Source organism: Sarcophilus harrisii, chromosome 6, assembly GCF_902635505.1.
Source record: "Sarcophilus harrisii chromosome 6, mSarHar1.11, whole genome shotgun sequence".
NCBI classification, from domain to species: domain Eukaryota; kingdom Metazoa; phylum Chordata; class Mammalia; order Dasyuromorphia; family Dasyuridae; genus Sarcophilus; species Sarcophilus harrisii.
Window position 1 is genome coordinate 190,503,057 of NC_045431.1, and position 14,556 is coordinate 190,517,612.

Genomic DNA, 14,556 nt, shown 5'->3' on the forward strand with positions numbered 1-14,556 from the left:
AAAAGGGAATAAATAAGAAAGAAAAACACAAGCTAGGAAACAACAATAACAAAAAAGGTGAAAATATTATGCTTTGATCCATATTCTGTCCCCACAGTTCTCTTTCTGCAAATGGCTCCCTCCATCAAGAGTCTGTTGGAATTGGCCTGAATCGTGTCATTGTTGAAAAAAGCCAAGTCCATCACAATTTGTCATCACATAATCTTCTTGTTGTTATGTACAATGTCTTCTTGGCTCTGCTCACTTTACTTAGCATCAGTTCATGTAAGTCTCTCCAGATCTTTATGAAATCATCCTGTTGATCTTTTCTTATGGAACAATCATATTCTATTACTTACATATACCATAACTTATTCAACCATTCCCCAGCTGATGGGCATTTACTCAATTTCCAGTCCCAAAAAAGGACTGCTACAAATATTTTTGCACATGTGAGCCCTTTTCCCTTTTTTATGATCTCTCTGGGTTATAGATCCAGTATTATCTGCCTTAACTTTTTAACCAGTTGGAGGACTCTAAAGTTATCCCTTTCCCTTATTAGGTTGAATAGGTTTTTTTTTTTGTGATTCAAATGACCTTCTGAAAACCTCAAATAAATTGGCCGACAGAAAAATTTATCCAGAAAATATTTTGGTAGGAATTAGTTAAAATAATAAGCAGTTCAGAAAATTTTATGAAGGGGACTAATGTGCTATTAATTGACACAACAATCTCTACATCCAAACAACTCTATAGACACCAAAGGTCTATAACCTGGTAAGAGAGTTGAGACTGGAATAACTCCAGACACTGATACATCATTGCCTTAACCAGTGCAGAAACTGTCTAGGACACAGCATTTATGTCCTACTGATGACCTGGACTTGTCAGAAAAGATTTTCTCCTCAAAAACTCAACTGTCCAATACCTGAATGTACCATAAGGCTATGGTTTATGCTATACTTAGAGTGAGGGAAAGGGAGGTTGCAAAAAGAAAAGAGAATTTGGGGATTTGCTTTCCCAAGTTTGACATTGAAAAAAAAATGTTTCAATAAAAAGGCAGTTTTTGTAAGCATCTCAAAATTGTAAGGGTCACTTCTTTAGGCAATGGGACCCATTAAATTCACCCTTTAGATCATAGAGTTGTTAATATTGAACTAGCATTTTAGCCTAAGAGTGAAGCTTTGGTGAGATGATTTTGCTGTGGAGTCTTTTCCAGCAAAGGAAAGGTTAAAACTTCCTTCTCTGCTAGCCAAAGGGTAGAGCTGGTTTTTGACAATAACTCCTTTGTCAAGAGTTTGAGATTTCAAGGACCATAAATAGGACCTGCTCCTAATGTGTAAAGGCTTGAATCTAAATAGAGGGGAGGAACTAAAGCAGCAAATACACTACTGTCTTCAAACATTTAAGGGCCTGTCATGTGGAAAGGGCTTGTTCTGCTTGGCCCCAGAGGGCAGAACCAGGACAAGCAGGCAAAGGTGGTAAAAAGACAGATTTGGGTTTGATTTAAGGGAAAACTTCCTAACAATTGGAGCTCTCCAAAGGTAGGATCAGCAGAATGATAGCCAGAGACCTTCCAACAGAAGCTGGATGACTATGGAAACCCTAGAGGTGGAAGGCCCACTTAGCTGGTATGGAACCTGATGCCTGTCGGATACTTTTTTCTGCTCTGAGACTGTGATGTTCATTTCCTCTTTGTTCTCTCCTCTCAATTTTTACAACACTCCATCTGGATTCCCTACTACCCTCATGGGTCTTTTTGTGTTTGGGGACTCTAGATTACTGCTTATTCAAGTAGATTTGGGGTTGGGGAGGAAGGCAACAAGATCAAAATAGTTCTTAAAATGGAGAAAGGAAACTTGATGTTAACTCTTGGAGACCAGAGATTATTTTGTTTCTGTCTATTTGCTCAACATTTAGTGCAATTTCTTGTACTTAGTAAATATTTAAATGTTTATTTAATTAAAACGAGATCTCTACTATGTATAGATATCATGATTTGGAAATAATATTGGAGTTGTATCTAAAAGATTTGGAATGAGCTTGATTTACATTGGTGCGTAACCTTGGTTAAGTGAGTCCCTTAACCTCTTGATCTCAGTGTCCCCATCTGAAAGATAGAAATGAATGTACTACCACCTAAAAATGTTGTTTTGAAAACTAATTGATGGGATTTAGATAAAGTACTAATACATAATATTTAGACTATAATGGGAGTAATGTGCTTCATACTATGAGAAAATAAAACAGATATACATCAGATATTAGCAATCCAAGAGTTAAGTCACATACAAGTTGGGGATAGTAATGGAAGGGAAATCACAAGATAATACAGATTTGATTGCCAAATGAATGACTTAGACAAAGTTAAGAGGAGTAATACTACAGCCCAGGATGGTCAGAAAAGACAGTCAGGAAGAAATGAGATTTAAGCTATACTTAAAAGATAGGTAGGAAGCAGCTTCAGAGAAGAACCGAGGCACTGAGACATATTAGAGCAATGTTTAATGGAGAAGTAATGAGTAAAGCCATTCTGTTTAATTGGTAGGTTTCATGCAGAGAAGTAATGAAAGATAAAGACTAAGCAGTACAGGCAATTTTTGTGGAAGGCCTTGAATGCCAAGCAGAGCTTTGTGGCAACATCCCTACACTGGAGAAAGTGCTTGATTTGGGAATCAGAAAACCCAGGACTGAGTCAGCAGCTTAGCACTCTTGTTTCCTTGCTCAGGTCATTTGATCCCGAGGGTTTTCATTTCTGTTCCTTTATAATGAGGAGCTTGTTCTAGATGATCATTAGATTCTCTTTCAGAATCTGTAGGCCCATGGGAGCCATTGACTAGTTCGAACAAAAGGGGCAATGACAGGATAAAGGAGATATTTTTGGAAGATTACATTACTGGCTCTGTGCAGAAGGGAATTCAGGGGTGGTAGACCAGCAGTGTCAGACTCAAAAAGAAATGAGGGACCACCCATCCACATATAAGGCCTCTGTATATATTGACTTCATTTTAAAATGTGCTATTATTTGTTTTATTGTATTTTTATTTGTATGATATTTGCAGTTACAAGGCCACATGTGGCATACAGGCTACATGTTCAACATTTCTGTTGTAGATAACAGATTAGGAGGTCACTTAGAAAGCAGTAGTTTAATACTATTAGATAAATTTTTAAAAACCTATTAGGGAACATCTTATGGGAATGATGACAGAAGAAATAGAAAAGGATACGTTTTTGAGACTTGGTGAAAGAATGATTGCTGATTTGATCTCTGAATTCATTTATTCAAAAAGCCTTTATTAAGTCTTTACTACTAAACAGGCATAGCATGAAGCAATAGGGTTACCTAGATAAAAACGAAACAATGATTGCCCTCAGGGAACTTATGTTTTAATATGGATTTAGAGAAGGAAGAACCAAAGATCCTTTGTTAGACTATGTTGTAAGCTTTTCAAAGAATTTTATTTGTGATTAATAAATCAAATAGTACATCATTTGTTGCTCAAGCCAGTGGGGAAAAGAGATCTTTGTTATTAACTTTAAGACCTGCATATTTTATAAGTGGTCTTTTCTGTTTTTGCAATAGCTCATGTGTATCTGTTAAATATAATTTTGGTTTTCTTTCATAAGTTTGGTTTTTAATATGTAAGTTTTTTTTTTTTAAATTGAAATCCAAGGGTTCTACTTCGTCCAACCTAAAATGGCCCAGTGGAGTCAGTTTTATGATGCCAGAAACCACCATCATTCAGGAGATGATACTGACCTACTTGGCTGGAACATAGGTGCTCTATGTAAGCGTGGAGTGGGAAAGAAGAGAAGAAAGATACAAAGTCTTTGCACTTGTTTTTAGATAATAAAGATTGTCATCTACGTGACATTTTTTTAGGCCATATCCCGTATTCTTTTCCCTTAAGTAATTTTTTTATTCAGCACATGTCCATATCATCTTTTCAATGTTAACTGAATCCCAAAGTGTTCAATTAAAACAGAAGTATATTTTATGTGCCTATTTCTCAAGTCATTGTCTAGAGGAACCAGAGACTCCTCTAGGGTCTCTAATTCTAATTCTAAATTCTAATGCATACCCTCTGTTAATAATATTAGTAATAGAAATGTTCAATACCACTTCATTATATTGAAGTTCAACATATAAAGAAAGCATCCTTGTGAATTTTTAAAGAATGGTCTTCAGCTACAAAAGATGGGAACACATAGTATTGGAAAAGTGGACTAAAAATAGGCACACTAATGCATTTTTTGGCAGAGTTATAAATTGAAATTCTTGAAAGGAACTTGGAATTTTGCACATAAAGTGACTAAAATAGTCACAACCTTTGCCCAGAGATTCCACTGATTGTAAGAAACCTCAAGGACTACACTGACAAAAAAAGAATAGTTCCAGGTAAACCAGTGTATTTGTAGAATCACTTTTTGTGACAGTAAAAAAAATGGAAACAAAATAGATTTCCATCAATTGAGGAATGGTTAAACAAACTGTGGCCATAAATGGATATTATTCTGTTGTTAAAAACTACAAATACAGAAGGAACAAAATAACCAAGAAAACAATATACACATTAGCCCCCAAGAAAAGGTATGAGAAGATGCCTCCATAGTCTCTTTTCAGGAATTGGGGTCCATAGGTATGAAAAATTCCCTATAATGTTAGATTTTTTCCAATATATTTCTAAGCTTTGTAGAATTTTTTTCTCTTCTTTTTCCTTTTCTTTTTGTTTTAAGTAATAATTTCTGGGAGAGAGAAGAAAGTGGCATCTTGAAGGAAATCTAGGTGATAAAAATAGATTTAACTAAAAGAATGATCATTAGGAAATAATATTTATAGAAATGTTATCCTATGGCTAACTGGTTTTCAGGAATTTAAAAAAATTAATCCCCACCGTATAAATGAATCTTTAAGTTCATTACAAAATACTCTAACTTTTATTATCTAGGATTCAAAATGGCTCAGTTGATTAATTTGGAGAGTCATATAAGTGATGTGATGATCGTCAGGATTATTGAAAGTCTTGCAATTTCTGTTATAGTAAGTCTCATGCAGCATTTCTGTTGTAGAAATAAGCATTTCAAAATTAGCTATCAGATATTACTGAGACTCTAAAAGACTTCCAGGCTTGCTTTCCTAAATGGCTGCTTAAGCTCTGTCTCCAAATGTACAGGAATGCCTGCTGATCCTGTCACTTTGTCCTTGTGCTTAGATTCTCTTGAGAGCAGGCCTCATCTTCATTCAGACTGAAGGCTTTTAATAGATTTGCTCTTAATCTGGTTTTTCCCTCAGTTTCCTCCAGTCCCACATAAGAAGGTTTTGGTAGCTATGATAAGTCAATGCCCTCAGTCTATAGCTTGGGTTTAGCAAAATAGCAGAGATAGTCTGAAAGTTTCTGTTTAGAAAGGCCTTGAACCAAAGGCCTTTGCCTGCAAGTAAAAATGAAAAGAGCAAACATGACCACATTTGGAATTTTTCCCTAGATATGGGAGAAGGAACAAAAAAACTATTAATCATTGCTTCCATCTGTTCATGGTGCCATTATCAGTTCAGCATTCCCCTTGTCATAATATTATGCACCATACCCCTTTTCCTCCCTGCCATTGTACCAACAATTGCACTTTTAGATCGGTATTTATCCAAAATAACCACACCTAGCATGATCAAATCAACATATTCTCTCTTCTTCCCCAATTTTGTTATTCTTTAATTAGATTTTTTAATTTTAATTAACTATATGGTACTAGTTTTCTTTTTCTGTTTTAGATCATCTCAACAGTTCAGGTTTTAATCACATAGGGGGAAAGCCACTGTCTCTTTCTGTGTCTGGTATAGCACATCCTTCATTGTTCCCTGCCTGAGTGTAGCCAACCATGTTAACGTGCTATTTTGTAATCCTGATATACATACAGATGCTACAGTTTTGAATCACCCCTTTCTGATTTTCATTTTGAAAAAGTTGGAAAAAAACACATTTTTTCTCTTAGCTAATTTAGCTGTACTGCTTTAACATTTATTTAATTAGAACTGCAAAATAGGGAATTTCCTTGGTAGTATTGGACCAATCTTAAGTCAATTCATCATAAAATGCTCATGTGTGGTGAATCTGAGAGATAGTCAAAACATTACTGATATTTGAGAAAGCTAAGAAAATAACGATCAGTTGAGTAAAAACATACATTAAACAATATAAAAACAAACATTAAAACATTAAATCAAACCAAAAGAGTTGGCAGCAATCATTCAGCTTAGATACACTAAACCAGAAGGCAGAATCGATGTATAGTGAAATCCTTTTAGAAAGAAAAGGGGGGCCCTTCCCTAATCTGCACCATACTACAAATCTATTTCTCCCCAGAAAGAAAAACATCCCCCAAATGTTGTGGTTTTAGTTGCATGTTCTTAAACAAGTAACTTTAAAAATATTAAACTCTTCAATAAAAATGACTACTTTAGGAGAAAGCTGTTCTCCCAAGCCTGTTGCCTTCCCTTAGCCGAAGGACTTTGCCGCCGGGACTGCTGCAGGATGTAGGTGCACGTTTCGGGCTGGGCGGCTGTCTGCCTCTCCCTAGAAAAGCCCTTCGGACCCGGGCTCCCGAGGCCTGCTCTTAGAAAGCTGCACGTTGCGCAGAAGGGAGGGTAAGGGCTGGACTGCTCTCTCTTCCTGGGCAGTCTGGCCTCAGCAGATTGTTTCGTAGGTTTTAAGTTAACGCCTGTAAATGCCAAGGTCTTTCAATTCTCTGAAATTTTTAGAACACAAAGTTTTCAAAGGGTCAAAAAGAAACTCTAAACCCAAACTTTCGTCTTAGGCGTGCGTTTTAGCGAAAGGAAAGACGGTTCCGGGGCGGGGAGGTGGGGAGGAGAAATTACTTGTCACTTCATGATTCCGAGAGACCCTAGGGCCCAGCTCTCGGGCCCCAGAAAGTGATTAGGCCTTGAAGTGCCCGGCCATTATGGGAGTGAATTGTGTGCTGGCTCGGGCTCCTCTACATACAGTTTAGTGTGTACTGCATTATACGAGTCAGCTGACCCAGCTTGGCTGGAGAGCTCCGAGAACTCAATCTTTCGGTTTCTGTCCTCGACCTCCTCCTAGTCAGCTCCTCTAAGCTTTCTTTGCGACAGTCAGAAGGAGGGGGGAGGCGGAGAAGGGATACCTGTTTTCTTGTAGTTCCGCCTGAAATGGATGGAGGAGGTTCAGCAGGCCTGGTAAAGGTTAATTCGTATTTTGGAAGATTGCATATCGGATTGAAATATAATGTTTCACTCACAGTTGGGGAGTTTGGTTGGTTTTGTTTTGTTGGTGGTGGTTTTTAGGGGAAAATAATATATTTATTTTATATAAAGGAAGGATCCTAAATGTGATAGAACAGCGCATGTACTACACTTAGGGAAAAGATGTTTCCTGTGATTCCATCTAAAGTTAAGAGCGTGTCTGGGTGTTTTAGGTACCAGTTAAGTTTTCTGCCGCCTCTACATGCCTGAGCAAAGAAGGAACCCTTTATTTGGATTCAGAAGATCTGGTTTTGAATCCCGGTCTTCTATACACTCTCAAATGATCATAAATGTCACTTATTTCTCAGGGTCTTTTTTTTTTTTTTAAGAGGACATAATTTTAAGTCTCTTCTTCTAGTTCCTGTCTCCAGACCATTGATTCCTATAGTGAAACCACTAGAATTTAAATTTCTCTTTCCAACTTATTCCTAATACCTGTATCATATACTTAAATCTGGAAGGAATATTAGAGACTATCTAATCCACACACCTCCCTTTCCTTATTTTACAGATGAGGAAACCAGGGTTTTGGGAGGGTTATGTGACTGATACCCGTCAGACAGATAGTAAACATCAGAGACTATATTTGGAGCCAGATCTCTTTCCATCACATTCTTCATCAGATCCCTACCAGATCCATTCTGCAGCACCCATTCCTCCTATTTCTCATGATCCAGAGCATCTTGAAATAGGTTAGAAAGAAAAATTGTTAACACTCCATCGTTTGCAGGCACTGTTTCTGGAGTAGGGCCTTGATCATTGAGCCTTTAGTGGTATTGACATGTTACTAGTGCCTTCTGATAGCCATTGCACCATTTGGAAACCTAGCTTTACTTCAATCCCATTTCTAAAACCTATTTCTACCTTGTGTTTTCTTGAAGTAAGTTTTTTTGGTCTACTTTGGCTCCTAGCTCACACCCTGTTGACTGAATTTGTTAAGGAGTGATTTGTAACCTTTCACAGTTAAGGTAAATAGATTTGCTCATTTGGGGGGAAATCATTTTTGTTGTAGTAGTGTGGGAAACCATTTAGTTTGTTTTCTGATCACAGGGGAAAAGATTTTTCTTAAGAAGAATAGATTTATTTCGTGGTAATCATTCACCTTTTGTCACAAAATAACATTAAGAACCCCACTTTCAGTGGTTTCGACCCCTTCTCCCTCCCACCTCAATCTATCAACTTCTTATAGATTTTCTGTGAAGATGTATTTTAAATGCTAATTTCAGTTGCCAGAGGAGGTGGAATGCACTGGATATTGTAGCCAAGACTTTACCAGAAAACTATATACCATGTTTCCTCAGGGACAGAAGGGCGTTTTATACTTAGTTACTCTCTCTGATTTCATTAACAATTACAGTGTCTGTACAAGATTCAATCCATTGATTTTTGATAAATTGTCTACTGTATGGGCTGGGTGTTGAATACATCAGCAAGTTCTCACATACTCCTTTTTTTCCCAGTTACTAAATTTATTTTTTTTTGTCGTTGATTTATTTTCAAAGGGGAGCATCTGATCGGAGGGTCAGGGGCGCTTTAGTGCGAGCCCACGCGCCTTTGGGTGCCTCTTGCCTTTTTCTTTCTCCCTCCGTGCCCGTTTTACTGTGCTTTCTTGCCTGGAAACAAGAGATTAATTTTGCCCGCGCCAAGCCCCGCCCGCTCGCCTCTCCCACCGAGGAGACAGCCGCACTCGGGCCGAGGGTGAGGGAGGGAGGGAGGCCGTGTGTGGGGAGTGTGTGCATGTGGGGGGGCGAGGGCGCGCGCCTCAGGGAGAAGCGGAGCGGCCGCCGCCATCTGCGGACTTGCGGGAGCCTCACTCCCCCAACTTCTCCCTCCGCGCCCCCGGACCTGCCTTTCAATGGGAAGTTCGCACTTGCTCAACAAGGGCTTGCCTCTCGGTAAGGACTACAGCCTCGAGCGGGGGGGGTGGGAGGTGGGGGGGGGGGGGGGGCTGGGCTCCCTGCGGGAACTGAGCTGAGCGAGCCGGGGAGACGCCCGGCCGGGCCTGGGCCCCGGCCCCGCGGGAAGAAGCCTGCGGGGCCGCCGAGGGTGCGGCGGCTGGGGCCGGGCCGGGCCGGGCCGGGCCCGGGACTAAAACGAGGTCGAGGAGGTTCCCCCTCTCTACTCCCTCCCCCCCTTCGTTCCCCCTTCCTTCCTCCTCGCTGCCTGAGCCTCTCGCTGCTGCTGTAGCTGCCCGCTGGCTTTGTGTGTGTGTGTGTGTGTGTGTGCGTGTGTGTGTGCGCGCGCGAGTGTGCGTGTGTGTATGTGTAAGGCGGAGGGGGTGGGGGCGCCCAGAGACCTTTTTTCTGGAGGGGGGCGTGCTCCGCCGCCGGGGCGGGGAGGCGGGGGGGGGCTCCTCCGAGTCGAGCCCCGAGGTTGACCCGGATGGTGACTGCGGAATCCTGCAGGCCCCAGGCCCGGGAGAGAGCCCGGCCGTCGTGGGTCGGCGCCTCGGGCTGCTTGCTCACTCGGAGTGAAACAGGAAGTCCCGCCGATCCTGGAGACTGGGCCGGGGCCTAAACACCCCTCTCAGCCCCCACCCTCTCCCCTCCTGCTGCTCCGGGGCTAGGGGGGGCGGGGGCTGTCATTGCTGGTGCGAGGCCCGGGTGTCACTGGGCAGAGACCCCGGGCTACGTGCGAGACACAAAGGGAGAGGGCCCGGGAGAAAGCCGAAAAAAACAACTTTATTTTGCCGCCCAGTCTATTGTGTTTCTTTGTTTTGAAAATAGTTTGGGGAAGCAGATGGTCGGTTTTGCCTTTTTGATAATAAGTCCGAGTATCCTCGGAAATTATCTTCTGCATGAATACTTTCGTAAAATTTTCACCTGTTGTAGCTGTAAATGTCACCATGGTTTGGAAGTTCTCAGTACATTTCTGTAATCATTGCCTTTAAAAAGACAAATAAGATGCTCGATTTTAGAGGATGGCTGAACAACCACCAGAGAAGGGAATCATCCTTTAGTTTCACTTAAAAGAATGATGCTGATAGAACTCTTGTGACCGCCTGTTCTCCGGTTATATTATTTTTCTTAACTGCGAATTAGGACAAATAACCAAATTTGTGATGTATGCTAGATGCCCAGGTCCCTTGCAGCCTGAAAAGGTATGATTCTGTAATAATGCATCACAGAAATGGTGTTTGCTAAGTAACTCTTAAGTACTAGATGTGCACATAGCAACTGCAGTCATTTTGCAGATGGTTAACATCCAGGGATTTTTTAACATCATTGCTACAGTATGTTCCAATGGGAAAGGGCCAAGTCATCCAACTCTGATTTAAATCCTTACTGCAGAAGACAGAAGCACAACTAGGTCATTTTTAATATGCTCTGGCTGGCTTTTGGAAAATAAATGAAGAATAAATTCACAAATATGAATTTTAATATCAACATAAAAACAATTTCCCTGAGGTTTTGTCTACTGTTTTAAATGTAATTCAGTGCTTCTAGATTACATCTTTTAGTCACACATAGTAAAATTACCTGCCAACTTTCTCATATTTAAAAAAAGTTTCTGGAAGTCATATTAGCATTAAGATTTTTTACTTTAATCAGCATTTTGTAATGTACTATATATATGATCTTTTTGTTATTCTGTTAATAATTAGTATTAATAGTTAACGCTAATTATTAATTTCCATTTAATTCTTCCAACTTATAAAATTTATCTTGCAGCCTTATAAATAGACTTTGAAGTTGCTGGGGTTTTTCTATGTTTTTTCTTGGCCTTTACAAACACTTTCTGAAGAAGGAGAGGAGGGAACTAGGAGGAAGGGGAAGTTAATTTACTAAAGAAATCATTCTTTCTTAAAAGAATGCCTTGTCTTCCCTCTTAATTTAAAAACTCAAACAGAATGTAATACACAATTTAGTTCTTCTCAATAGAAGTTAGTGAATGTACACAAAATAAATATTGTTTACAGCATTCGTTGCGTTCCTTTTCAAAAACTTGTTCAAGTGTTAAAGGCTGCTTTTTAAAATTAATTGGTTTTTTTGTACATTGAATGCTTTGTAAAATATTTTAAATACATTATTTTATTTTACTAATGTTATTCTCTCCTTGTTTAGCATGAAATTCTAATCCCAGACATTTTGATTTTTTTTTTTAATTGCACTGATATTTAAAAAGTGTATAATTGACTCTAGGCAACAGCCAATAACTTCCTCCCACTTCCCTTTATTTGTGTGTGTAATTAGTGGAAGTGGAATGGCAGTAGGCTTTGAAGAATAACTCATCTCAAGTGATCTCTGTGATCCTCAAAACTTAAGACAGAATATATTTAGGACACTGTAAACAATTTCTGTTTTTCTATCTGTTTGATTCTCAGTTTCTCCAGAGTTAAGGTTAAGAGCTGGAGTAAGTTTTATCCAAGGGGTCTTATAGCTCTAAAATTTCATGATAGCATTTCTTGGTACATTTTATCCCTGTTTCCTTTCATGTTGCTTTATGTTTAAGAAATGGATCTTTTTAGAGTCAAGTATACTTATCTCAGACCTATTATTTTAAAGTTGCAAAATTCAGTCATGGCTCTCAGTTCAAAAACCTCTCTAGCTGAAGTGATCAGCATTTGACTCCACATCATAATGTGTAACCAGAAAGCTCCTGTGCTTAGGCAACATTTTTTATTGCAGTTTTACTGCCTCCGTATCATACAATTTGGAAACCTGAGCATTATATAAATAAAGACTCCAACCCCTGCTGTAAGAAAACATTTGACTGAAATGGTTAAAATTTAAGAGCTTCATCAGCATGGGAACTATACTTAATTAGAATTTTTGAGAGAGTGATCAATATGATGACACAAATTGCACAGAACATCTAAGTGATATAGGATGAGGCTTGATCAGTTATTTTGACCCAGCTTTTTATAGTACTGCTGTTGTCTTAAGCACTTAAAACCATCATTAGCCCAAAAGATTACAACTTGTTTTTCATGGCTTGGCATAAAATGAATTATTTTATTTTGTGAGTGTTTAAGAGGTGGGCAGAGAAGCACAAAGCAGAACCATTGGGCCAGTGATCCTAGATCTTATGGAATGTTAGGATTATATATTTAGAGCCTGAAAAGACTTTAGAAGTCCTCTAACCCAATTCCCTCCATGTACTGATGAAGAAATGGAGGCCCCAAAAGACCCAAGGTTATGAGATCAAAGCTCTAGAACTGGAAGACACCTTCAAAGCTGTTGAGTACACTTCTCTCCCCTTTTATAGATGGGAAAATTGAGATCTAAGGTCACACCTTGCTTGGTAATAAGTGTAAATTGAGTTTTGAATTCTGTCCTTCAGTATTCTTCCTCCTGTCCTATATTTCCACTCTTCTCCACATTCAGGGATGGAGGTTTCAGGATTTTAATCTTCCCTAGCAACAAGTAAGTGATAAAAGTAGCATGGCAGTCCTGAAAGCAGGACTCACGTGTGGCTAATATCTTATCCTCTTTTATGAAAGGATCTACAAAACTGAAATCATGCTGTAGCTGTCCATGTCATACACTTTCACTTTTGGAAGATTCTGGCCTTATTTCTTTTTATTTATTTAGACTATCAAGGCATTCCTAGGGCCAGTATTAGGCTGAGGGAAGCTTTCTGGCAGAAGTGGCTCACTCAGAAGGTATAGAAAGCTGACACTGGAATCTGTGATTCAGAAAAGCAAATAGAAAATTGCCATTTTCTACAACCCCCACTGTGTGTATAATCCCAGTTTTTTGCCTTGAGTTATTCTAAGGCTTTACCTTTGGTTTTGTGTGTGTGTGTGTGTGTGTGTGTGTGTGTGTGTGTGTGTAGACACACACACATATAAATACACACATTTATTTCCTGGCTAGACTGAGAAAAATTATTCTTTTAAAGAGTATCAGAAGCTACCTGAAAAGTGCTGCCTCGATTAAATTCTAGAATTTTCCTTGGCTAGGGTCAGAAGCTCAGCACTTGGCTTAACTACAGGGAAAGGGATGCCAAGAAGAAAAGGAATTGACCTTGCTCCAAAATTTTGCAAACTAGGAAATGGAAACATACTTCTTATTGTGACATATTTTATTTGAAAAGTTTAATTTTTATGACACATTTTCTATAATAATTTTAAACCAAGATTTATGCATTCAACTTTTTATAGCTTTAAGCTTATAAAATGAGAAAAGATAACTGCCATTAAATAAGATTTACTTTACTGGTTCATTATTAGTAATACTTATCATAAAATTTTTTTCTCTCAGCATTTTTCTATTGTTGTTTAATCCTTAAAGTAGTTTACTTCTACGATCAGATCCTTGAAAAACAGGAAAAAAGAGATAGAATTTCCATCTGTTATTTGAGGGCACTCAGGTTATGTATAAAATTGCTAAGTATGTAAGGCCTTATCCTAGAACTAGGCTTTTTAGAAATCTAGGGTGATAAAATAATCTTTCTCATTCTTGTGTCTTGGACTATATATAGAGATTGCTGCCTCTTTCTATTCCTTTCTCTGTGATTCTCTTTCTTCTCCCTTCCTTCCCTAAGGTTTGGGGCCAGTCCCCCTTCTCCCCTAACTCTCCCCACCCAGAACACCTTTTTTGGAAGTTGGAAGAGTATAATATGCCAGGACAGATTTTTGGAAAAGGAGTTAGAAATAGTGAGTGAACAAGAAAAGCATTAAGGGGGAAATTGGGCCTATCAGTTAATAGGCATGTTTGTGAAACCTGCCCTACTACAGAGTGCTTCATGAACATGAAACTAGAGTTGGACTTTGGAGGAGAAAGGAAAGAATTTTAGCAGTCAAATGTAGAAGAGACTGCACAAAGCATAGAGAAGGGGAGCCAGGATGGAATCTGCATCTGATAAACCAGTTTACTCCAATGAAGAGTACCCAAAAAGATAGAATCTGAAATTAGCTAGAACAGTGTTTAGTAGCCACTTGGAGGAGGGTGTGGAATGACTCAGATAAGAAAATATATTTTATCTAATAGGCATAGAGAGATAATCTGCATTGTATAATTTGGGATGAATGTTCCTAAAGAATTATCTACTCTCGTGTGTGTGTGTGTGTGTGTGTGTGTGTGTGTGTGTGTGTGTGTGTATTTTAAACAAAATGACTTTTCTATCCTGTGAATTTATATTTCTAATAATTTGGTCTCTGGTATTTAAAATACATGCCATATTATAGATCTCTTTTTTTCACTTTCACAGTGTCTAGTAACCACACCTTCCCATACAGGATGAAATTGAACTTGGTTGTGGTTTTTTGTTTTTTCCAGTCCATTTACAAAGCCAGTGCTTTTCTAGCTGGGGGAAAAAGAAAGAAACTTTAAGCTGAGACCTGATCCAGTCTCCCA

The 14,556-nt window shown here is 38.9% G+C and overlaps 1 protein-coding gene across 6 annotated transcripts in view; it reads left to right on the forward strand.

The window, feature by feature from the left end:
* CTBP1 (C-terminal binding protein 1) overlaps nt 1-14,556 on the forward strand; it is a 472,770-nt gene that overhangs the window by 359,536 nt on the left and 98,678 nt on the right. Inside the window, exon 1 of one of the 6 annotated variants that reach the window (XM_012552415.3) lies at nt 8,947-9,150. The exons of 4 other annotated variants lie outside the window; for them this stretch is intronic. In XM_012552415.3, the coding sequence (XP_012407869.1) occupies nt 9,111-9,150 (40 nt within the window). In that variant the 5' untranslated portion in view covers nt 8,947-9,110. Of the gene's footprint in view, nt 1-8,946; nt 9,151-14,556 lie in introns of those variants that run through there. One more of the 6 variants, XM_012552416.3, reaches the window with a different exon arrangement.